Source organism: Symphodus melops, assembly GCF_947650265.1.
Source record: "Symphodus melops genome assembly, chromosome: 16".
Lineage (NCBI taxonomy): Eukaryota > Metazoa > Chordata > Actinopteri > Labriformes > Labridae > Symphodus > Symphodus melops.
In genome coordinates, this window is record NC_136706.1 from 5,272,495 (window position 1) to 5,295,854 (window position 23,360).

At 40.8% G+C, this 23,360-nt stretch overlaps 1 protein-coding gene across 12 annotated transcripts in view; it reads right to left on the minus strand.

Annotated features, from left to right (window-relative positions):
* Positions 1-1,679: 1,679 nt before the first annotated feature.
* The window catches only part of nedd4l (NEDD4 like E3 ubiquitin protein ligase), a 44,055-nt gene continuing 22,374 nt past the window's right edge, over positions 1,680-23,360 (minus strand). For 4 of the 12 annotated variants that reach the window (XM_079364348.1, XM_079364347.1, XM_079364355.1 and 1 more), the window contains 24 exons: positions 22,529-22,683; positions 22,106-22,241; positions 21,772-21,948; positions 21,581-21,658; positions 19,456-19,515; positions 17,691-17,828; positions 15,996-16,196; positions 13,440-13,637; positions 12,593-12,670; positions 12,016-12,030; positions 10,918-10,972; positions 10,047-10,105; positions 9,604-9,669; positions 8,389-8,618; positions 7,364-7,485; positions 7,078-7,148; positions 6,387-6,482; positions 6,222-6,295; positions 6,043-6,103; positions 5,757-5,816; positions 5,530-5,637; positions 4,877-4,973; positions 4,440-4,512; positions 1,680-3,613 (listed from right to left, as the gene is read on the minus strand). In XM_079364348.1, coding sequence (XP_079220474.1) covers positions 3,511-3,613; positions 4,440-4,512; positions 4,877-4,973; positions 5,530-5,637; positions 5,757-5,816; positions 6,043-6,103; positions 6,222-6,295; positions 6,387-6,482; positions 7,078-7,148; positions 7,364-7,485; positions 8,389-8,618; positions 9,604-9,669; positions 10,047-10,105; positions 10,918-10,972; positions 12,016-12,030; positions 12,593-12,670; positions 13,440-13,637; positions 15,996-16,196; positions 17,691-17,828; positions 19,456-19,515; positions 21,581-21,658; positions 21,772-21,948; positions 22,106-22,241; positions 22,529-22,683 — 2,511 coding nt within the window. In that variant the 3' untranslated portion in view covers positions 1,680-3,510. The remainder of the gene's footprint in view (positions 3,614-4,439; positions 4,513-4,876; positions 4,974-5,529; positions 5,638-5,756; positions 5,817-6,042; positions 6,104-6,221; positions 6,296-6,386; positions 6,483-7,077; positions 7,149-7,363; positions 7,486-8,388; positions 8,619-9,603; positions 9,670-10,046; positions 10,106-10,917; positions 10,973-12,015; positions 12,031-12,592; positions 12,671-13,439; positions 13,638-15,995; positions 16,197-17,690; positions 17,829-19,455; positions 19,516-21,580; positions 21,659-21,771; positions 21,949-22,105; positions 22,242-22,528; positions 22,684-23,360) is intronic. The other 8 variants (XM_079364349.1, XM_079364357.1, XM_079364356.1 and 5 more) reach the window with 5 other exon arrangements.

Consider the following 23,360-nt stretch of genomic DNA (forward strand, 5'->3'; position numbering starts at 1 on the left):
ATGACAGCTGAAATAGCTCAACAATGGATAGCATTTAGTCGAAATTAGCTGAAGTTTCTGGATACAAATACTGAACAAGTTCACCTAAAGCAATGAATAAACATTTAAGCAATGAATAAACATTTAAACGAGCAAGGTAGCCCACAAGAAATGAGGAGGCAGAAGTAAGCAAGTCATGGCTATGAGGACAGAATGGACAAAGGCTAATAAGCAAACAACTGAAGTTAGCTTCAACGTTTGGATTAATAGTTGAATTCTCTGATAAAAAATATAAATAAACTGTTTAAATACTTACCTAAATAAGTACATTTACTGTTGACATAGTTTTCTAAAGTAATGGTTAAATTATTTGTTCAAAAAAAGTGACAATAGTGTGCTAAAAGAGGAAAAAGAAAAAGTAAGCCTAAAGTGTTTAAAATGGATTGGAAATAATTGGTTTGCTAGAAAAAAGCAAGCTTGTAAAAATATTAGCTTTTAATTAATTTCCCAATTAATTAATTAATTGTTGAAATTGTTTACTAAAAGTAATAAGTACTGGGCAACAAAGGCAATGTTCCCAAGAAGAAAACACAACTGCCTTTGTATTTTAACCTGCTCTCGTTTTTCAGCATTATCATGGTCGATGCTTGCAAAGCAAATGACTATCGACTACAGACGGTTACACTTTCAGAAAGGTTGCAAATCAAGACAAAAATCTTTTCAGTAACAAATGCAAAGTGACTGTGAGGGAGGAAATACAGTGATCACAGGACATGTAATGTAACACATTTTCAACATGGCCTTTTTGTGTCCTACAATAAAAGGAGAGCTTGAAGAAGGGTTGTGGGGAAACAATCAGCAAAAAGGGCATAGCTGCTCAACACTTGCTAAATATTGTGACAATGTTGGTGTTTTTTTTCTCAAATATGGGGGTTACAAACAAAGACATGAGACAAAAGAGTTGCAACATCCCCATTTAAAACGTGCCATCAGGCTCAGTGCTTTAATGTAACATACAATGAAAGGCCTGTGAGTGATTGTGAATGGTAAAATAGGCTTATCTTTTGTGTGTTTGATTATCTTTGCACTTTGTGACATTTTTAGAGAAGGTAGAATAGTTTGGAAGGTGGATCTAAAGAAGAGTTGGCTCTCAATTTGTTTGTGACCAGACTGAGGGTAGAGAGACTTGATAAAATGTTCCCGTACTGACTGGAAGGCTTTTATTTGCTTGTCCTTGGAGCTGATAACTCCTAGATTGTGATTGTGTGAATGAACTGAGGTCCCTTCACCACAACACGTGCACACACACATACACACATAAGCAACATTTTAAAAGGGGTCAGGACAGCTCCCCTCATTAGCAGATGTCAAAAAATGTTAAACTACATCAGGTTTTTTCCACTTTATTTTTCATAAAAAACTATTACAGAAATGAAATGGTATTAAGTGACATAAGTATATCCTTTAAAATGTTGCACTGTGAAAGAATCAAGTACAACAAAGACTAGCTTTAAAGATGGAGTACAAAGTAAACTACTTGATAAGTACTTTCCACCAGTGCAAAAGAGCAAACCTTGAATCAAGACATGAATTATCAAAAGAAATGAATGTCTTCCGTTTAATACCGCTTGCACTAAATCACACTTCTATGGATCTTCCTGGTCTGTGAGAATTTAAGTCATAATAAATGAAACACGATCTGAGAAGTTTCATTTTTATTTGACTGAAGTTAAATGAACCACAAAGAGTTGCAGAGAGTGGTGGAAACGTTTAACAAAAGTGATATTTTCCCATGATACAATACAATAACAAAACCCTCTAAAAAAAAGAAAAGAAAAAAGGAGTGAACCAGTTTGAAAGGGGAGCATCATAGAGGGAAGCTAACAGAGGAAACCAGGAGGAAATGGTCAAGAAAAAGAGAAGGAATAAAAGGACACTAAAGGATGTAAAGACCATGCTTCACATCTGTTAACTTTTTCTACCATTAGCAGCAGCCCAGATTTACAGACTATTTATATTGCACCAGTTAAGTGCTCCGAATGGAAAAAAGAAAGAATCACATTCAAGTTAATGACAAAAGACATACAATAGGAGACATGACCTCAGAGTGATCTATAAAGTGCCCTTTAGGTTCAATGGTGTTAGAAAAAGGAGAGAAACAAAAACATTTAAAAAACAAACAAAGTTTTGCTCTGTAAGAAACATGCTGCTTTATATTCAGTGGCAATCACAGCTTTTCTCTCAAACACCCACACGCGCACACAGCTTCATTTTAGTGTCGTTGATCAGTAATATTTTTGTTAAATGTAGTTCATACATATATTTATATATCATGAAAGAACTTAAAATGTGTTATTTTCTTCCAAAGAACAATTTACAGCATTATAAACAGCAACAGGCATGAGAATATTCATATATAATCATGACGCAAACATCTCAGAGAAACTATCGTGGGGTTTAGTTAGTCTTCCCTTCTCGACCTTGAGACATATTACACGTCCAAATTACAACTACAGTATGTAGTCAAAGCAAACACAAGATACAGTTTCATGCTGCTTTCATAGCACTACAATAAAAACCATTTTATTCAACACATTTGCTATCACCATAACAAATGATATGGATTATTTCCCAGACTAGCCAGATTTACACTTCACACACCATGTCATATAGAATTGTCAAAATAGTAAACAACATTGTTCATCAGTACAAATACGTAAGTATTTTCCTTTGAGAATTATACCAATGATTAAAAAACAACAAAGAAACTAAATATTTTCCATAATGACAAAAACTATAAAAAAAATCTGTTTTGGGGGATCGTTTCATCCCATGTTCTTGAATTCTTTACCATTGGCTAAAATAAGAAAATCATTACTCTACAAAAAGGCTGCAGTGGCGGTTTCTGATCACACAACAGGCTCTACGGAGGGGTGTGGCCGATTTCCTGAAATGTGATTGGCTAGCATTCCTAAGGTAATCTGGTGTTGGTCTAAGGATTTGAGACAGAGTTGTGATCATAGTGCCATTGCAGTTTCTTAAGAGAAATAGTGCATGTAGGAGCCAGATTAAGGCCATGCTAAGACCCTTGCAGTGAAGGGTGCAGAATACTGTGTTAGAGTGTACATAAAGGAGCTATTGAAATGCATTAGTGTTTTCCAGCACTGTAGATTTTCACAGGACGAGGGGAGGAGGGGAAAGAAACGGCGGATCAGGTAGGGGGCCAGCTCGTCATTCATCGCTCATGCCTGTACATAATAGATTTCAGCATTCAGCGGAGGGTGCCACTGCCTGTTTTTCCCCAGCACCTTTAAGAAGTGAGCTACCCGCACTGAAAAGATATAAAGACTTAGGCAAGTTGTCTCGACAAATCGCTGTACAGTCTCGAACCACTGTGTTGTGGAGGTGGCTCACAGTCAGGCATCACAATACAACATGCTCGCACAGAACTGCCACTACAGCAGCTGGTTTGACATCCCTGTAGCTTTGTGTTTTTTTATTGTTTGTTGGTTGGATGCAGTAGACGGTTGCTTAGTCGACTCCCTCGAAGCCCTGCGCGTTCTCCACCGCCATTAGGAGTTTCTCCCTCAGGTCTTCAAATGAGTCATACGTGGGGAGATCCAAACGGTTGAAACTGCAAAGAAAAAACATATTAAAAAAATCACACAAACTTCAGAGGGTATTTGAGGTGAAGGTGCATAAATAGTTCTATGAAGTAGTTAATATTTGAAGACATGCTCGGTGCAACATCACTGCAGCTTCTTTATTACAGGTCAAATTTTAATTTTTACCTACAGGCACTTTGCCTTTATTTGACAGAACAGTGGATAGAGTAGGAATTGGTAAGAGTGAGAGTGGGGAATGACATGTGGGAGATGAGCTACAGGTGGGACTTAAAGCAGGGCCGCCCCGCTTGGAGGACTATAGCCCCTGTACATGGGGTACTTCAGTGACCTGACCACTAGGCCATCTGCACTCCAATATCTCATATTTTCTTGATGTTCCCCTCTTGATAATTTTAACAGTCTCTTGTGATGCTGGGACTTCTTCTCTAGCGGTAACATGAAGTTCAATTTGGGGTATTTTAGTCTCAATATATATGGATTTTTTTATGGATTTCCATTCAATGTTGTGCACCTCTCATGTTCTTTACACGATAAAACTTTGCTTCACCTAACTTTCCTAAACTCCTTCAGCAGGTCAAGGTTTTTACTTATCAGGAAACATCTGAAAAATGGACATGTTTCCCATCAGCCTCACCTCTAAAGTTTGTTTAGTCCTGATTCAAAGCTAATGCACAGAGTTCTAAAATGAGGAACAGGCAAACCAATTTCGAACACCTGTTAGCATTGTCATGATCCGTATATTATCATGCAGTGTGTTTGTGTGTATGTTAGAAATGTCAGCTTCCAAGGGTGGCTCTTTTTTTATCTGCGTGTGTGCTGGCAGTAGACACATACCATGTATGAGCTCTTGGTAACTTATCCGGTGTTCCCCACTGCTCGATTGTGAACAGCTGTGGTCCATTAGAACCTGCAACAACATGTTTTTTATTACACCTCACATTTTACCCGAATAATCATTTAAAATGATAGAGATAAAAGAGGAGCATATGAACAGTTAATACATTTTGTGATCAATTGAGAAAAAGCTTCATTCGTAACTATTACGTCTAATCTAGTCAAACATGATTTGATCACGTACAGTTTGTAAACTAGATAGTGATTTAATAAATGGAACCTAAACCGTTCTTTCCTCTTATCAGGATGGTTGTCACTGTTACAGTGCAATACGCACAGGTACTGCAGTTTAATCCTAACATAATCTGAAAGTACGGTGGTCTTAATAAAAGCAGGAAATAGTAAGAAAGCCAAAACTGACTGGTGAGTTAACGCACCATAAAGCTCTGCAAAGCCATTCATAGGCACACGTGATGTTCCCGTAACAAACTGGAGGAGTCGGATCCTCTTTTCAGCATCCATCAGCAGGACAACCTGGTGAGAGACGAGGCGACATGATCAAACAGTTCACATACTTAAGATATCAAATATCAATTAAAGACAGTTCTTTTAAATTGTGGATTTGTGCATAAAAACATAAACTGGCAAAATTTAAAGAGAAGTGGTTTAAGCCTGTTAGCATGGATGACAAGTGTCATTAGTGTGTGTGTGTGTGTGTTAGCATGACACAGAAACTACTACTCGTGTGCATTGTTTGCTGTCAGAGTGTTGTGTGTGTGTGTGTGTGTGTGTGTGTAGGTGTGTGTGTGTGTGTGTGAGTGTGTGTGTGTTAATGTCAAGACACATGATAACAGGGGCAGGCGACTACTTCAGACTCTTTCATCAGAGCAAACAAGCCTGTTCTTCCAAACAGACTTTGATCTTCAAAAGCGAGGCCAGCAAACCTGTGGCAGACGGGACGACTGGCACACTTCATATGAAGCAATATGGAGCTGACATTTAAGTCAGTCCACCTCTGAAATAATCAGTTGTGCTTGTGCAAGTTTTTATTGCATGTGTTTATTTGTGTGTTTATGTTTCGCACTCGTACCTTCCAGAACCACTGAATGACGGGGTGGTTGGGGCAGTATCCGTTCTTGTAAACACTGTGTTGTCTCCAGTCGTTGACGTCGACATCACCCAGACCGCACATGAGCAGCTACACAAAGAAAGAAAGCAAGGGAGAATCAGAACTGAATCTTTAAACTTCATTAGGTTTATGTTTATGTCAGACCTGGCAATCTGATTGGTGCAAATGACTAAATTGAGAATCCATACCTCCAATTCATTTTCATCAAAGATCTTGATCAGATCTACGATGATGAGTTCTGTGAAGCCCTGAAAATAAAAAAAGGGAATACAGAACATGTGTATCAGTGTGAAGCAATAAAAGTAGAAAACATCCCACAAAATGACTGAGAGGCTTCTAAATGTTTCCATGAAAAACATTTAAAGAAGAGGACGAGATGCAGAGGTTGGTTTGATCTCGTTCTGAAGGGAGAAACATACAAGGTGTGTGGGAACAGTGCCCCCAAGTGGGGAACTTATTAATGCACATAAATACCTCCAGGAAGGCGTTCATCTGTTTCTGGACCCGATTGACAAACCTCCACTGGATGACGAGGCTGTCAGAGGGAAGATCAATAAGATGTGAGAAACAAGTTTGAAGACAGTTTCATGATAAAACTGTAACTGATCATACAAAGAATCATCTGAGAGGATGAATACTGATCAAATCCTTACTCAATGTATTCCTTTTTGTTCTCATTGGTGACCACCATGTCTGAGCCGCTGGGCTTCAGGTCCACCTGGTACGTCTGAGATAAAAAACAACGATAACTCCATCACTGCATTAAAAGCTGTCGTTGATATAATCAGACAGAATGAGACTGAGTGAAGCCTTCACACCTGTCCAAAGTTGTCCTCGTCGATACAAAACCTCAGGTCCAGCTCTGTGGGATCATTCTCCAGAATCCACTTTAGAGAGTTGTAGTATTCACTGTCCTGCGTTACAGAAGACACACAGAAGAAAAAACACATGAAAGTAAGGTCACTTATTGTGACACAGAATAGTGGGTTTACGGTGCGTTCCATTTGATCTCAGAAGGTGGGAATTCAGAGTTGTTTCCAGTCTGATACGTCATCAAGAACACCTGTCCGAGGTAAAATCCAACATGGCTGCTTTGTGCACCAACAGTAACGTTTATGCTTTAACTATTGGGTTTATCAGCCACTTGGATAACTACATTTAAGTCAATCATACTGTAGGTACAGTGTTGTTGTAGTTCTATCCGTTAACATGTTATTTTTTGCACGCAAACTTGCACTTTTGCTGACACCGGGTGATAGCGTAAACACACTACTCATGTTGCTCGTTCGACTTGTTACCAACGCCGGGGTTCACTCGAATGTGACGTCAATACCAACTCCGAGATCAAAGGTGAAAGCAGCATTATTCCTTCACATCGGCCCATGACCAATACGTTAAAAAACGGCTGATAGTTTAACTGATTAACAAATTAAAGCCTGATTATCTATTTCAGAGTGCTAACCCTAATGTTTTATTATGATGGATTCATGTAAAGCTGTGATGTCTTACCACTGACTCCATATCTTTGAGGGAAATCTGTTTCCCCAGCATCATCTTGTAGAACGGCCGGATGAAAAAACCTAAAGAAGCAAAATGACACTGCTGTCACAAGGTGTGTGTGTGTGTGTGTGTGTGTGTGTGTAAATTTAAGAACTTAAAAACTATCAAAGAAAATGTTGATTTAGAGTACTTACACTTGACAGACCTAAAAATACACATTATGACAAAACATCCACATTTTGTTTTCCTCTGAATAAAGACATCAAAGACAGGACTACGACATGAAGCAGCTTACCATCCAATAGTTTTCCATGAAACACCGCCATCCCTGCCACACGCCCGATGAACTTGAAATAGGAGAGGTGGTCCTCGTTGCACAGGCCCGAGTTCGGATTGATTTGGAGAGTGTAGTTGTCCCTGCAGAGACGAGAGCACGCAGTTTTAGAGAAAATGGTTCCGTGGTTTGATAACATGGTTATTCTGTGGCACTCCAGGCAGACAGTCGGTTAACTCGTGTCCTTTTGGTCACAGAAACCTCAAAATTTAAATGAACATATCTTGACTACAAGTTCAGTGACACATGCAGCTGCAATCTATGAAAAATAACACGGGATGCATTTGGTAAAATTGCAGGAGGATAAATAAATCAAGACAACTTGTTGATTTGGGTTTTTTTTTTTTGCATGATTTTAAAAACATCTCCAGCTGATAATCTATGCACTGTCACCTATTAATCATCTGCACATGGACTCTTCCACCCTTCCTGCAAATTCCAGTGATTCTTTTTCCTTTTTTTGGAAAACGCAACAAAACCCTGCGTGAGTCACTCCGACAATGTTGTGTGATTTAAGTAGCATTGTTAAGAGTTCTATTTTCCTGAGCGTTCTTCTAACTCTATTATTTAAATCACTTCAGTGGTTTACTTTTCTTCTACCTTTGTCCTACAAGTTCTTAATGGCCAAGATGTTGTGAATTGGTGGTGGTGCCGAGGAATGGAACAAAACACACAGCGCTTTAATTATCTTAACTAAGGAATGTGGGAAACAGTTTTTACCAGGATGGATTTTTGAATGAGAGGAAAACTCAATCAAAGTGAAAGGAAACTTGAACAAGTCTCACAGGGGAACAATACAGCAGCTCCACCCTTCACCCACAGCTGTGCACAAAGCCAAACTAAAATCTGAGGGATGAGGACTTCTGCACAGCAGCAAACACAAGACCTGGTTCCTTCAGTGAAACTACCCCTGGGGGGACTCTGTGTCCTGTGTGATATCCTTTTACACACAGCTATTTTCAGCACACAGACCAGCAGAGACTCACGTGGCAGAGTATTCAAACAGGCCGTAGTAAGGGTTGAACATCTCCTTGGACAAGAGGAAGAACCACTCTCTGGCCACACCGCCGTAGTCCAGACCTTTCTCTGACTCAAACTCGATCCACAGCCGAGCCTTCAGAACATCCGGCCTTTTAAGGGACATGATTCGACGGTACGACTCTTCAAAGATGTTGTTTCTGTGCAGCTTCATCTCGAAGCGGTTGGGAATGTCAGCCTGGAAGAGTTGATAAAAGAATTGTCTTGAGTGCCAATAAAAAAAAAAAACAGTAAAGGTAACATATAATCACATTTCTATTCCCACATGTAAGGAGGAAAGGTGACCTGGGCAGGGCAACAGAATGATCACAAAACAGGGTCTTAATCTAATTCATATTAATAATAATAATGAGAAAAACAATTGCAACAACTTTTCAAATGTTTTTAGATCTGGCCATTTTCAGCTTTAAGGTGAGTAATTAAGACTTTTAGTAACTGGACAAGTAGTTGAGATAGTGTTTGACATGCAGTCCCATAAGCAGCACCAAAGCGTGTTGGAGAAATACAGATTTTTTATTTTCTGGTTTTAATCATCATTTCAGATTGATTTGGACCGTAGTGGAGGATTCAGCTCCAATTTAACACCTGAAGACTGATGAAAAATAAAGGAATCTAAAACTGAGTCAAAGGGATACTTCACCCATTTGCATGAAGCTTTGTATTATTAGAAACATGGTAGTAGTGTTGAATGGTCGTGAATCCAACCCTCATTTTGCCCTGAGACGAGAAAAATGTGTTTTTCTTTGCCTGGAAGTTTTCTTCATGTGATGCAATATGTCGCTTTTTGCATCACATGAGGAAAACTTTTGCTCTTGCAATACTAGAAATCTAAAATTGAACGCCGCATAAAAAAAAAGTCACACTCTCAGTATGTTAAGATCAGATTCCAGAATTATAAATCCACTAAAGACCAAAGCAGTAGAAAACGCCACCTCTTCCTCACAAGGTGTGAAATGATTGCATTGAATATTCAGCGTGCAAAACAAGATGTCAAACTCAGTCATGCAGTGTAAAGACAGTGTGAAGAAAGCTCATTAAGTTTCCAATCAGGCACAATCAGAAAAAAAGGTAAATCAGACCACCTTCATGTGCGAAGAGAAGCTGGGTGTTTTCACCATATTTAGCTCTCGCCTGGTGTTGTAATGCAAAAGATGACTGCTTACCGGTTTCTTCAGTTTCTTCCTGAAGTAGTCATATTTCTGCTTGAATTCTCTCGAGTAAGGGACGGCCTACAAAGACAACAACACGAAAGAAAACGATCAAAAAAAAGGCATCAAAGTCTTTGAAAGCATGTGGCGTTTAATACAAGGATTTTCAAAATAAAGTTCAGAATGCAGACAGTTCGTTTAGAAAGTCGAGAGCGACATGCAGGGGAGTTTTCAGAGCAGCCGAACAATATGTGAAGTGGTGCGTACACTAACATGAAGGTGCCGGCATGTTAAGTGACAACCTCGGTGACAAAGTGATTTATCTTTGTGGTACAGACACTGAGACTCGTGGCTGCACGTAGCAGACAGAACCAGAGTGTTAAAAGAGGGACTTGTCGTTTCCACGTAGTAACACTTGAGTGGTAGAGACTCTCTCGAGCAGTGAAGTCATTACTCACGGGTCCTGTGATAGCTGGACTCTGCAGACGAGGGTCCTCCCACTGCGTGTTCTTTGTATCTGGGTTCAAACAAACACATACTCTTTATGCAAGAACAGGATAAACAAAGACAAAGGCTCAGTCTTATCTTTTATTCATCAAGAAGATGAAACATCTGCTGCTCACATGTTAGAAAATGAAGCATTTGAGGATTTTCTCGATTTCATATGAAAGTAAACTTTGTAAAAGTAAATAATGAGTGATCTGGAGAGGTCAGCTTTGACTCTTTAAAAAAATAAGAAGCATTTTGAGACATTTGATAGAGCTGATGTTTCCTATATTAAGCCAAGCAGCATTACGACAGCTGTATGTATGTGAATGAACATTAAAAACATAAAGGGCTGGGTGATATATTCACTATCATTTTATAAATAAATCCAGTTTGTGGAAATTTTTCTCTTAGCCTTGCTCTGCCACTCCCCTTGGACTCCCTTAGTTCACATGCTCCCCCCTGGGTAATTTTCTACAGAGCGGCTGGTTTGCCTTCAGGTATGTGCAGCCTGCTGTTTCGCTGAAGTTGCTCTGTACTTTTTCTGGACCCTGAAACTGCACAGTGCACTTTTAAAGAAAGGTTTTTAGTTTGCATTTTAACCCTTCGAGAGAAATTCAGGACACGTAATTAATCCTGTACGGAAAGAATATGTTCGAGTTATTTGTCTGCCATTTATTAGAAGTATCAAAAATCGGAACTTCAGTCTTGCCCAGGACGACAGCACGTCGGGCCTCCACTCCAAATGTTGTCTGAATTGTTTGTTCGCTGAGTTTGTGTTGTAATGGATACTTCAAATATGCAAGAAACAAGAAGTTGTAGGGTAGGATAGAAATGTCTTACTGTGGTCGATGTAGAAAGTGCGTCCGTCTGAGTGAACTCTTTCTTCCCATCCAGGCTAAAAAAGGAGCAAGAAAACAGAAACAGGGTGAGAGAAATGAACTCAGTCACAAGTGGACAAATATCAAAGAAGACATGCTCAAATAGTAATTCAAATCCATCCCCTTTATTTTCCTTTTGAGATTTATGTTTGATTGAACTTTACGGACCAAAAGTGGTCCAGACCCTGACGGCCCAGAGCAGCGAGCGAGGCAAACTCAATCAAACGCCACAAAGGAACCAAGAGGATTTTCTCTCCTATTTGAGTCACGTCTGACATGTCAGCAAGGCAGGGATACAACCACAACATTAAAAAGAGGTTAATCACCAAAACCAGTTCAGACCAGTACACCACCACTGACACGGTGAGCACTCGGTGTCACAGGCCAATCACACACACTCGTACGGCACCAGCAGTCAGGCAATGACAAAAGGTAACGGAGAGAGTTCAGGTGTTGGGGAAGGTAGCGACTCTGACAATCTGTCAAACGATGTGTAACTGGAGAATATGTGGTTAGATATGCTGCTACTGCACGAGTGGAGAGGCCGGATTGAAACTCTGACAAGACATGCAGCAAACAGCCAGTTCCTCTAACATAGCTCCTTTCGTCATCCCTCCCTCGATCCCTTATTTAACCTTCTACCTCCGCTAATTCTCTCCTTAAGCTGAAAAATGGCCTCGGTTCACTTTCCCAACTCGTGTTTAACCTCGCCTTTAAAAAATGTCAACAGGTACACAGACATGGAGCAGTCTGAAGGATCCAAGGGCAAAGCTTGGGAGCTCTACATTTCAAAGAAGGGGTGGTGGTGGTGCAGGGAGGGCGCACAGAGAGAGGAAGTGGTGTAAAAATATTGATCCAAAAAAAATAAAAGGAAAAGGGGGGAGAGGGTACAAGTCCATCCATGCCGGTCATGAGAAAGAGAACAGATAGAAAGACAGAGAGAGGAAAATAAAAACAAAACAAAAAATTAAGCGCAAGGCTGTCTTGCAGGCATTTGACCAGACTGGACTGGACCAGACAGGTAGGCAAGGCAGGCAGAGGGAGGGAGGCACCAACCAACCTCCTCTGGTAGGTTCTGCCAAACAGACATGGCCAGGTGTAGAAGAAGTAGCATACATTAGATCCATCAGAACGGAGAGAGAAGAGAAAGAGAAGAGGGAGAGAGAGAGAGAGAGAGAGAGAGAGAGAGAACACACACACATGCACACACACCATACAAGCCTGTGAGATGTACAAACCCATGAAGCTTTGGTTATTTAACAGCTGAATAGATTAACATTTGGCCCACTAGCTGGGAGGTTAACCCCCTTCGGCCCCCCCCAATTTCTCATCCGTTGTTTTTTAACAGGACTACAAATTACAAGTATATTACATTCTTTTTTAAAGTGATCACATGAAATATCCGAGTAAAAAAGCCAATTCATTCTTACTTAACACTTTGACAACTTTAAGCTGGCCTGCAGACAGATATGAGGAAAAGTACAGCTCAGTAAGAAACGCCTACATGGAACACATTTATATCACGACTGAATGCTTAACCAAAGCAAAGCAATTATTGGAATCCATTGGATCATTGTTACTGCGCTTTGTGGGCCAAAGGTTAAATATGCAGTCGGTCTTATTGTGAGCGTACTTACAGGAAGAGGACCGAGCTCCCCTGGCTCCATTGAGTTCTTATTCCTCAAATGAACGGGATATTTCAACCTGGGATCCTCCTGGATGTAAAAAACATTGAAGACGAGAAAGAAGAAAACACATGAATTACTCCAAAACAGGTACGAGAAGATCATGTCAGATAGATCTGAATAACATCTGGTCATTTGGATTTTCACCACCAGGTGTCACTAGAACATCCTTAAATATAAAAGGCGAGTTCACTGCTCTGCATCTCAAAGTCTAATAGTTTTCAAAGCCATGTAGCCTTTTTAAATATTACATTCTTGTTTAGTGAATGAACGAGCCAAAGCTTCAAACAAACTTTGAATCTTCATCACATTTTGAACATCCAGCTGCTGCTGGAGAAAGTGAGAGGAGACCATCTACATATATTTAGTTTGTCTAGATGTTTAGGTAATTAAAAAATAAGGAGGACCAAAAGACGGATCAATGTCACGTTAATTTAAAAATGCTGGTATTGTAACAACCCTTGTCTTTATTATTTGCTTAAATGGAGGGATTTCTTTAAACCTTTATCCAAATAAAACCTACTTATCTGCTAATAATATTAGAACTATGAGAAAAGAAGGGAAACATGCTTTAAAAAAAGATCTTAAGTTAAGTTGTTCAATTTTCTAAAGCTGCAATTTTTTAGAGGAACTTTCTTTAAATTTAGACTCCAGCTAATAATCATTTATTATTCATAATAATAATCATGAATGAATATAGAGTGACTTTCTGCACTTTTACTATAAAGACCTTCATTTATTTAAAAAAAAAAAAAAAAGCATTCAAGAGGGTCCCCAGAGTGTTTTAGTGTGGGCTCACCCAGGTTGTGTTTCTGCTGTTGTGGTCGATAAAGAAAGGCCGTCCGTTGGGGGCTATCCTCATCTCCCAGCCCGGGGGCAGGAAGCTCTGCTGAGTCTTGTGCTGGGACTTGGGAGAGCTGTAAGGGGATGGCTGTGGGGACTGCGGGTTGGACACTGTGTCCTTCACAGCCCTCCGCACCTGGATGTTGTTGGCTCCCTGGTAACAGACATTAAAAAAAAAAGTATTATAATAAAGAAGCGTAAGACTCACTCACTCCCGTTAGATTCAAAGAAGAGGATTCAAATCGGTAACTGAATATTCATTACGGCCATCACTGATCATTTCAAACCCAAAAAACAAGAATGGAAACCAGTATACAAATATTTCTGAAACTATATATTTACATTTAAAAGCTTCTAATGCCGACTGAATCTGCTCCCACTAATAAGTGTCTCTGCATCACACTATTCCTGTTGCAGTAATTATCCCAGACTGATCTGATTCTGAACAAGAAAAAAGACTTAATTAATCCACAGACCTCCCACCTTCTCTAGAAGTTGTAATTACAACATTCTGCACTCAGTGTTTCACTTTCTCTGACTTTGAAAATGCCTTGTTAACGTTAGCGCACACACTCTCAGAAACACGCGCCTTAATTAAAGCTCCTTCAGGTCTGTTCCCTTGATGAGAGCGCTGGATCTTTACCATAGCTTCTTAATGCGGCAGGAGGTCAAAAAGAGAGCGTGATTTAGAAGATACACTGTGTTGATCTCAATTAGCCAAGTTTGTGCCGTGTATTTATAGCTACACTTTCTAATCTGAAAATCTGTAATCTTAAAGTTTGTTTGACTGAAGGTTTGTCCCCAGTGCATCCTTGAGCCCCCCATAGGCACTGCACCCCCCCCCCCCAAAAAAAAGACAAACATAAATCAAAGTGATGAAAAACTTTCCAGAGGTCTCAATCCACAATTGACTCGTACTTCTCAGTCTATCCTCAGTAACTCCCCCCCCAACGTCTTTAAAGAGCCACATCTGATTTTGCTCTTTATGTATTTTGCATAAAGACACAAGGACAATAAATAACTTAAACACATCAGCTCCATTTAACTGCAACATGCTCATTCACAATACAGCAACACAACAAAGTTAGAAAGAGATGCAAAAAGCCTGATAGATGGTTTTAGTTCAAACTCAAAACCTCCTTTAATACCACTTGATGTAAATGATTCTTCTATAGTAAACTGCAAAATGTCATCTTTTAAAAAATAATTGTCTCTTATTCAGTCAATATAAAACGTGCTAATCTGGAGTTACTAAGTGTGAAGTCATTTGAGTAACGCATTAACCACCTACGCTGTGTGATATTAAAGCTCCCAAATAAGTAACTGTCTTCTTTAAGGCCCAGAGTAGAAGACAGGAATGCTAACTTACTGCTGAGGGATTAGGAATTATTCTGTCTTAATATTTCATCTGTGCACTAAGTGGGCTCAGTCAAATACGTCTAATACACGGACGCTGCTTCAAAGTAAGAAGCCTGCTGTTCATTGAGATTTCTGTGGGGTTTTAAAGGACTTCCAGTACATAGTGTACAGTACATAGTGTGTGACTTCGCCCTGAATGCTCGTTTCATTCTCCATAAAAGTTGGTGTGAACACAATTCATGTCTCTTCCAGTATTTTTTCCAAAAGGTTCAGACACTGACACTACAACGCCTACTGTCTGATACTGAACTCTAGTGTTCACAAGTGTTGACTGTGAAGTGAAGTCGAGAAACAATGGAGAAAAAAAAAAGGAAGAGAGACAAATTAAGTCAGCAGAGGTTGTGTAAGTCAAATAGTGATTCGTTTAAAAACTCTCAAAAGTTGTTTTCTAGTAAAAGGAAATTAATGTCAAATACCTCCCGTAACATTTTTTTGTTTTGTATTTTAAAAATTGCCTCTGTGTTTAAGGTTGCTTCCTAATTATCTTGAATATCAATTATTTCCAGACAGTTAGTTGTAGCAAAGAAAAACATTTGTTTTGGATCAGTAAACTATCTAGAGAACATCTAGACAGGCAGAAACGAAACTTCCATGTTGGACTCATATCACCAGCTTTATTAACAACTGTCCTCTTAAACGCACAGTATGTAAAATCCACTGGTAGAGGGCTCTCGATCAAAACAACGACAAAAGTTGGCGTCAAGGCTCGTGGGCGTGATGGGAGCAATTCTCTCTTATTTCTTGTGACTAATTAACAGGTAAAGATCAAGAACAGGAGCAGCGTGAAACAAAAAAGTCATATTTTGATAAATAAATAAATGAGAAGAGAAGATTAGTAAATGATGAGATAAATATTTCTGGTGAGTTTGTGAGGATGAAAAGACAGCAACCTGAAAGAATGAGAGATGGCATTAGAGTTGTGGGGGGGGGGGGGGGGTTAGTGACGAGGTCTTCTGAGGATAGAAGTTGATACACTGAAGGATTGCATGTCAAAAAGGAGGGATAATAAATGAATCCTAAAGGAAGTTGAAGAGGAGGAAAAGGAGGCAAGGTTGAATTGCGAGGCGGGATCTTAAAGGTGTCTAATTCTCACCTCCAAGGGGGTGGAAAGGGTGACGGTAGGGGAGCTGAGGCTACGAGGTCGTCGGACTTGGGGCTCATGGAGGTGGTTGGTGGAAGCATTGGAGGAGGAGGAGGGGGTGGATGCAGGCGTCAGGGCCGAGGCTCCTCCTGACGACGATGATGATGCTGCTGCTGCTGCTGCTGAGGAGGTACTGGCTCCATCTTCAGTCAGCTGTCGGTGACAACAGAACTTTTCAGGTTAAGTGGTGTTGCGAAAAGTCAACTGAAGCTTTTTGCTTGAAAAGTTGAGCGCTGCTGTTTGCTATCATGAAAACTAGTTCTTTAAAGAGGGACCTTGGGATAAGTAATAAAAGGTAGTAGAAAAAGAAAAGTTAGTGTTATTATCGATCTTAACCCAAGTGGTTGAGGTAGGGCCCTATGATTTCCCGGATGCAGAAAAAGCAGCATCATTACTGAAATCAAATGGAATTGGTAGATATGGAAGTGTGGATGTTAATCTTTTTAAAATCAGGCTTTTCTGTAACACTTCAACTTCAGCAAAAGAAACATCATCTTCTTGTTCCTGCGTCTGTCCTCCATGTCCATTCTCAAGACTATGAAGGTGGTTTACTTCTTACCACAGTAGATCAACACCAAACCGGCTCTAGAGCAGGTTATGTTCAGAATAAGAACCTGCTGACCAATCAGATCTCTTTATGATGGAGCTCTGTGAGCTGATCCAGAGACACCAACATACTCCTGTATGATTTTACAGAATGAAATATATAAATGAAAGTTATTGATCGTTCTTTACTGATACAACATCCTCCAACAGATACTAAAAGGAGTACTATTTTAAGATGTAAGAAAGCTTAGAATTATATTTTTATAGAATTTCTATATTCTATATAATAGTGTTTGATACTATCTGAAAGCTGAAATATGAAGTCTAAACCTGCCATACACACCAAGTGAAGTTTAATCTTTAAACACCAGATCAAGGGGAAAAAAAGGATAGTTTTAAAGTTTAAAAGAGGATCTCATAGGGCCCTACTCAAACTCGGAAAAACACACATTAAGAGTGAGCCACAGCTATGTTTCCACAGACAGAAGGAATACCATGAAACTATTATGTAAAACACTTGGCAGTGTCCTCCACTTCTGAGAAATAACAAAAACAGATGAGAATCATGGAATAAGAAAAACTGCAATGAAAGACCAAAGACGAACACATTGTTCAGATAAAAGCAGAAATGAAAGGGTTGATATCAAAAGGAGGAGAGACTGGAGTTATAAACATAACACACGTTCCCATGTTGCCGTCTCTCCCTGAGCTCAGACTATGTAGAGCTGCATCAGACAGTGAGACAGGGGAAGACAAGCGGAAAAACAGGGTCGAAATGGGGGGGGGGGGGGGATATTGGTGGTTGCACTTCAATGCCAGGGTTTAGAAAGGTGTGACCTATACAGAGTCACACTCCATCCAGAGTACCAAACAGGATGCTCGACAAGCGGAGGAGACCCACAAAGTCGGAAAGGAAAACTGGAAAACCAGACAGAAGGAGAGACTTTAAGGTGGCAATGCTGCGTCTCTTTCCGTCATTCCTTAAAGGGCTACACAGAGGGGAAAAACACAGAAGGAAAAGAGGAGGACGCCCGACACACAGGCTGAAGGAAAGGTCCAGTCCCATGCATAGAGTCCGGCCAGCCTTCGGACCTGCTGTACCTGCACAATCGGCCTAGTCCAGGTAGTGGTGCGGCTGTTATGGTTGACGAAATAAGTTCTTCCCTTGCCGTCCTTCCTCTCTTCCCATCCAGGAGGCAGGCCGGGGGTGGTCAAGGAGTAAGCGGTGCCCGAGGGAGACTGGCCGAGTTGTAGAGAGAGAGCAAAGCAAAGACAACTAATCAATACAGGCTGCCATGAGTGGAGACACGTGGAGGGGATCTATCATTTCTTTTGATCAATCTGCGGGAGGGGGGGGGGGAACGATTCAGGGCACATGTGACTGTCCTCGGAAGTGGATAGAAAGTGATGATTTTATTTAAATCAAGTTCAGAGTTATTCCCATTTTCCACACTTTCCTCATATTCTAAGACAACAAAAAAACAACAACATAAAAGGTAAAAAAACATTCCCATTTTGGTTAGATAAAAAGTAAAAGAAAGAGTTAAAAAGCAGGATATTAAAAGTACTTCAACTCTACAGGGACAGTAGGTGACTGTGTGTTAGGTCAACCAACAGAAACAAAACACAAAACTCAAGAGCTGAATGTAAATAAACACCACATGGGGGAAAGAAGTAGATCATTACTACTTTGTTGAGTGAAATATTATCCATTTGATGAATAAAGATGACTGAAACCCAAGCAAACATTAACCTTGTGGATGGGCCATGACTGTTGAAGATTGAAGATTGATACAATCAGATTGTACTGATGACTTCACTTCACTCAACGTTTGAGTGTTTCAGAGTTCAAATCAATCGCACACACGTCGCTGACTTCACACAAATGAGGTTCCCAAAGTAAGCACATTTTCTGTCTGAATCTAAAAAATGCATTAACCGGGGTCCGAAGCATTTACCGGTACATCAAATAGTTAGTGAAACTTCTGTCTGTAAGATAAAGTCATTTACATGGAAGTGTCAGATATACTAACTCGCAACATGTAAGTAAATGCAGCGATCAGATCAGACACCCAAAACAAAGGACTGGGATCCGGATCAAAGGCAAAAAAACGTCTTATTGGATTGGACGGGGAGTCGGTCGCCTAGTGCTCAATGTTGCTTCCCATGTACGGAGGCTGTAGTCTTCCAAGTGGGCGACCGACCTGTGACTCCCTTTCCTGCATGTCGTTCTCAACTCTCAATAATAATAAGACAGATTTTATAATGCTGCTTTTTGACTTTTTAATCAGTGGCAAAACGTGACAATGAGCCAAGCTTCAAAGTCAACCGGCAACGTTGTGACACCTGCACTTCAGTATGTCACAGTACCGATTACAGAACTGAATAAAGAAGGATTTGCTTGGCTTTATCAGCTGATTTTTTTTTTTTAACAAAACAAGCAACAGGAAGAACTTTAACTTAAGCTGCAGTCCTGATCGTGTCTTTGAACTCGTATTCCCCACGTATTCTGTCATCTTCAGCTGTGCTATCAAATAAAGACAAGCCCCTCCCTTGATAATAAAACAGCAACAACAACAAAACACTGTGGGCTGCTTTATTATTTTAAGGTCTTATGACTCCTGTAAATCTGTCATATCTGATCAAAGTGGGCGTATGCCGCCTTCCTGGATAACAAAGCTCGAGGAAGGATAATCGGTATGAATGAGTGGAAGACGTCATGTGGCTTTCTACCCAAATGTAGGTTTCAACAAAAGGGATTCACAGAACTGGTCGCGGGACTCGCCGAGCTGTTCTCTGCACTGTCTGTGAGTTAAAGGGCGTGTGACTGTTGGGATTTAAAACCGTTTATAAACTGTGACATTACCATTGACTCCTCACCACCTGAGACTGTCTGAGCTCTTGTTCTTCTGGTCTGGGAACCCTGCTGGTGGCAGACAACAGGGGAAGAGGGTCTTTTAGTTCACAGTACGTTTGCGTGTTCTTTGGAAGTAAAGGTGCAAGGGAGCGCTTGGGCAGAGGTGCAGGGACGAGTGAGGAAGCACTGATTGGACAAAGGTGGGAATTGATTTTTTTTTTTTTTAAAGGAGGCGAGGAGTGACAGAAAGGGAGGAGGAGGAGGAGGCTCTTGTGATTGTGTGCCACCGTGGGAAGGTGCAGTGAAAGGAATAAAAACAAACAAACAGGAGGACATCCACTGACGCCTTCAAGCTTTAAGGTTGAAAGGAGAGCAGGAAGGAGCGCATGTGATTTGAAGAGTGCATTTTCATTGGTTGATGTGATCACACAAATTAAGCTGGAGTAAACCTGTGCAGCCCGTATCTTTTGAGCTAACCACCTCTGACACAAAGAGAGTTTGAGACCCAGAAGTTACCAGACTTTCATTTTCCCTTGTAAGGGGGAAGACACATTCTTTTACCTGAACTTTAAGTTTAAACCTCAAAGTGAATTACTTTGACGCTCAAAGAAAGTTTACAGTTTGAAAATGTTCTAACAGCTCTGTTCTGACACTCAATCGCAGCAAAACAAACAGAAGACCGTCAGAAGGCATTGCTTCATAAAGACATCTACTGGATGTTCTTCTGCTGTTTCTGCAGCTCTATAACCTGGTAGACAGTTATCAGCTATCAGCACTTAAATGTTGCATCATAACAAACCCCTAAACCAGCAAAACACTGAATACTGTGATTTTTTAAGTAAAACTGTACTGAACAGTTTCAACAGATTAAGTACACATTAAAAGGCTCTGCCCTTTAAATACAGCCAACAAGTTCCAGTTCAAGACCACTATGGAATAACACACTAAAATGTATTGTCCGTGTGGCACTAGCCTGATATACAGTAGTGTAGTCCTTGGTACCGTAGGCCTCTACTGTTCAACAGCTAATAAAAACAGAGAACTCCCACCGTTGCAAATGCTTCAGAAAACGCTCACAAATCAACTTGTTGTGTCTAAATCCACAGCTGAAAATCGTCCTGCAGCGATGCACTTTGTCTGTCTGAAAAATTCTTTATTAACTGACAATGCCTCGCTGTTTGAGATAATAATAATAATAATAATAATAATAATAATGATAGGAAACCTTTTATATACCAACTAACGGACCGTCACAAGGAGCAGTCTTATAAGCAGTGGTCTGTTCATCACCAACCATCTACTTACACATTAAATGTGACAGCATTGAACCTTTCCTTGGTCCACACACTGACTTAATGATAAGAGGAAACTGGTCCGACACAGGGTTTCCTACGATGGCTTTTTAATGAGCCAGTCTTTAAAGGTGAGTCATTCAGGGGAAAGGCTGACATCAGCACTTGTACTTTCCCTCGGCTCGACAATGCCCGTCGTGACTCAGCTATGGGACAAACATCTGACTCAGATCTTGTGACAGTGTCCTGAGCTGAATCTCCACTGATGCTCTGACTCAGGACTCGCTGGGGAACGTTTGATCTGATGCGGTGCTGCCCTCAATCTTACTTGCCAAAGATTTTGACTGGAAGGTTCGTTCTGCTGGCACACAGCCTAGAGGCGTACATTTCTACAGAACATCGGACAATGCTGCGAGTGAATCACAAAGGGGAGAGAGTAGTAGTGAGGAAGGAGGAGGAGGAGGAGGAGGAGATGTGGCAATCCTACAGTACCAGGAAAAAAAAAAAAAAAGGAACACTGTGAAATCGAAGAAAGAGCAGGAAGGAAAGGTGACGAGGAAGAGGAAGCTACTTCTGCAAGTGGAAAATTTTAAATCCAAGGAGGAGCAAAGAAGGTTATTAACGAGTGGTACACTTACAGAACTGATACATGCCAACAGAGAGGATGTAAATGAGACACCAAGGCCTGCCTGCTCAAGAAAATCAAGGCACAGAGAAAAGGATGTGCACAATGCTAGTAGTGATATAACAAGGAAAGGAGGGGGGGGGGGGGGGGGGGTTGGGGAGTGCGAAAGGGAAAGTGAACAGGACTGAGGAAAATGTGGGAGTGAAGAAACATGTACCATAAGAGGAGGAGCCTGGGCCTGATCACTGACACCATCCGTCATGCTCGAGGATCGGAGTCGGTTTGACAGCTGGGTCTGTGAAATAAAATCAAAACAAAAAGGAACTTAGTATCAACCCTACATGTGTCGACATTGACACCATTAAGTCACTCGTGTTTTGACTCAATAATTCAGCCTTCAGGTCTCACCAGAGCAGAGCTGGGGCCTGCCACTTCCCCGTTCATTTCTGGAGTTAACGACAGCCTCAGATTCAAGTCCTCCGAGAACTCCTGGGTGACGGGTGTCGCCGGGTGTTGTGGCGTTAACATGGAGGAGGGGCCAGGCAGAGACTCGTTAGGATCTTCTTCTGTGATGAGCTCCCACGACTGTAGAACCATAAAAACAACGTGTTATCACCTTCATCGGCTGTGGCTCAGTATCTACGTGTGTGTGTGTGTGTGTGTGTGTGTGTGTGTGTGTGTGTGTGTGTGTGTGTGTGTGTGTGTGTGTGTGTGTGTGTGTGTGTGTTCCTCTCTCTCTCACATTGTCCAGGTCTCTGGGCTCCATGTGCTCGTTCTCGAGGTCTTCGCTGATGTGCCGTCTTGAACGGAAAACACGGTGGGCTTCCTGATGGATCTGCCGCTGTTGATTGTCACTGTCAGTCTCTGAAATCACATCCCTGAGGGAGAAGTGTGACAAACAAGAAGACGTTATTGTAAACCATAAAATGAACCAAAAAAAAAAAAAGGCCGATAACATTACATTCATTTACTTAAGCGTAAATAAAAACCATGAATTAAAACTCTTGAGTAACACTGGATACATAGTCCAAACTGTTGCTGCTTCTTCTTGTGTATGCTTTCACTCCAATGTCAAAACACTGAGTGCTTCAATGTACTTGTTTTCACAGCTGTACGTGTTAAACTACTTTTTCATTTGACAAATGTGTGGAAAAAGAAGGAGTACATGTTGGAGGGCCGTTTCCACTGCGTATAGCGGTTGTTGTGGTTGACGTAGTAGGTGCGTCCCAAGTTATCCACCTTCTCCTCCCAGCCCGGGGGCAACGGGGGCAACAACTGCTGGGGTCGCTGTGAGCCTGAGTCTGCAGACTCATCCCATCCCTAAGACACAGACACACATCTGATTTATAACACGAGGCAGCAGGAGTAACTCACTGGTAGCTTTGGCTGGAGACCCTGTGGTCATAGATATCCCAGTGAGCCGACAGCTTGTCAGACACGCATGAACATCAGCAAACATGGAGAATTAAAGCACGGCAACACGTTAAAGATGTGGGTTTATTGTGGCAGGATGAAGCGTTTCAGGGTGCTGTGTTGTGGGTTGAAGTGTTTTTGTTAACACTGACTGGAGTTTGTTTTCGTCTGACAAGCTGCTGGCAGGTTTGAATATCTCCAGCCAATGCATCCAAGACTGAGCTCACGTGCATTAATATCACTTCTAGGAACGACAAACTTGAACTTGTCCTTCTTGGAAAGTTTGGCAAAGAAGAAGAATCATGATATAAAACCAGTGAAGCTGGTGTAATAGATTTCATTTCAAAGGTCAGCATACAGAGGCAAAAAAGAAGAACAGTAATCCAGACAGTCAAAATAAGAGATTTTTTTTTTTTTTACTGAGAACATGACATGAAGCACTAAAGTTTCTGTACTGTTACATGTCACATTATCAGCGAGGTCTTTCACTGTCTAAAAAGGTACAACGTCTTTTTTAAGTGCAACAAGAAAACCAAACTTAAACACAAAAACAAGGAGAGAATTTATTATTTTCTCCAAATAGC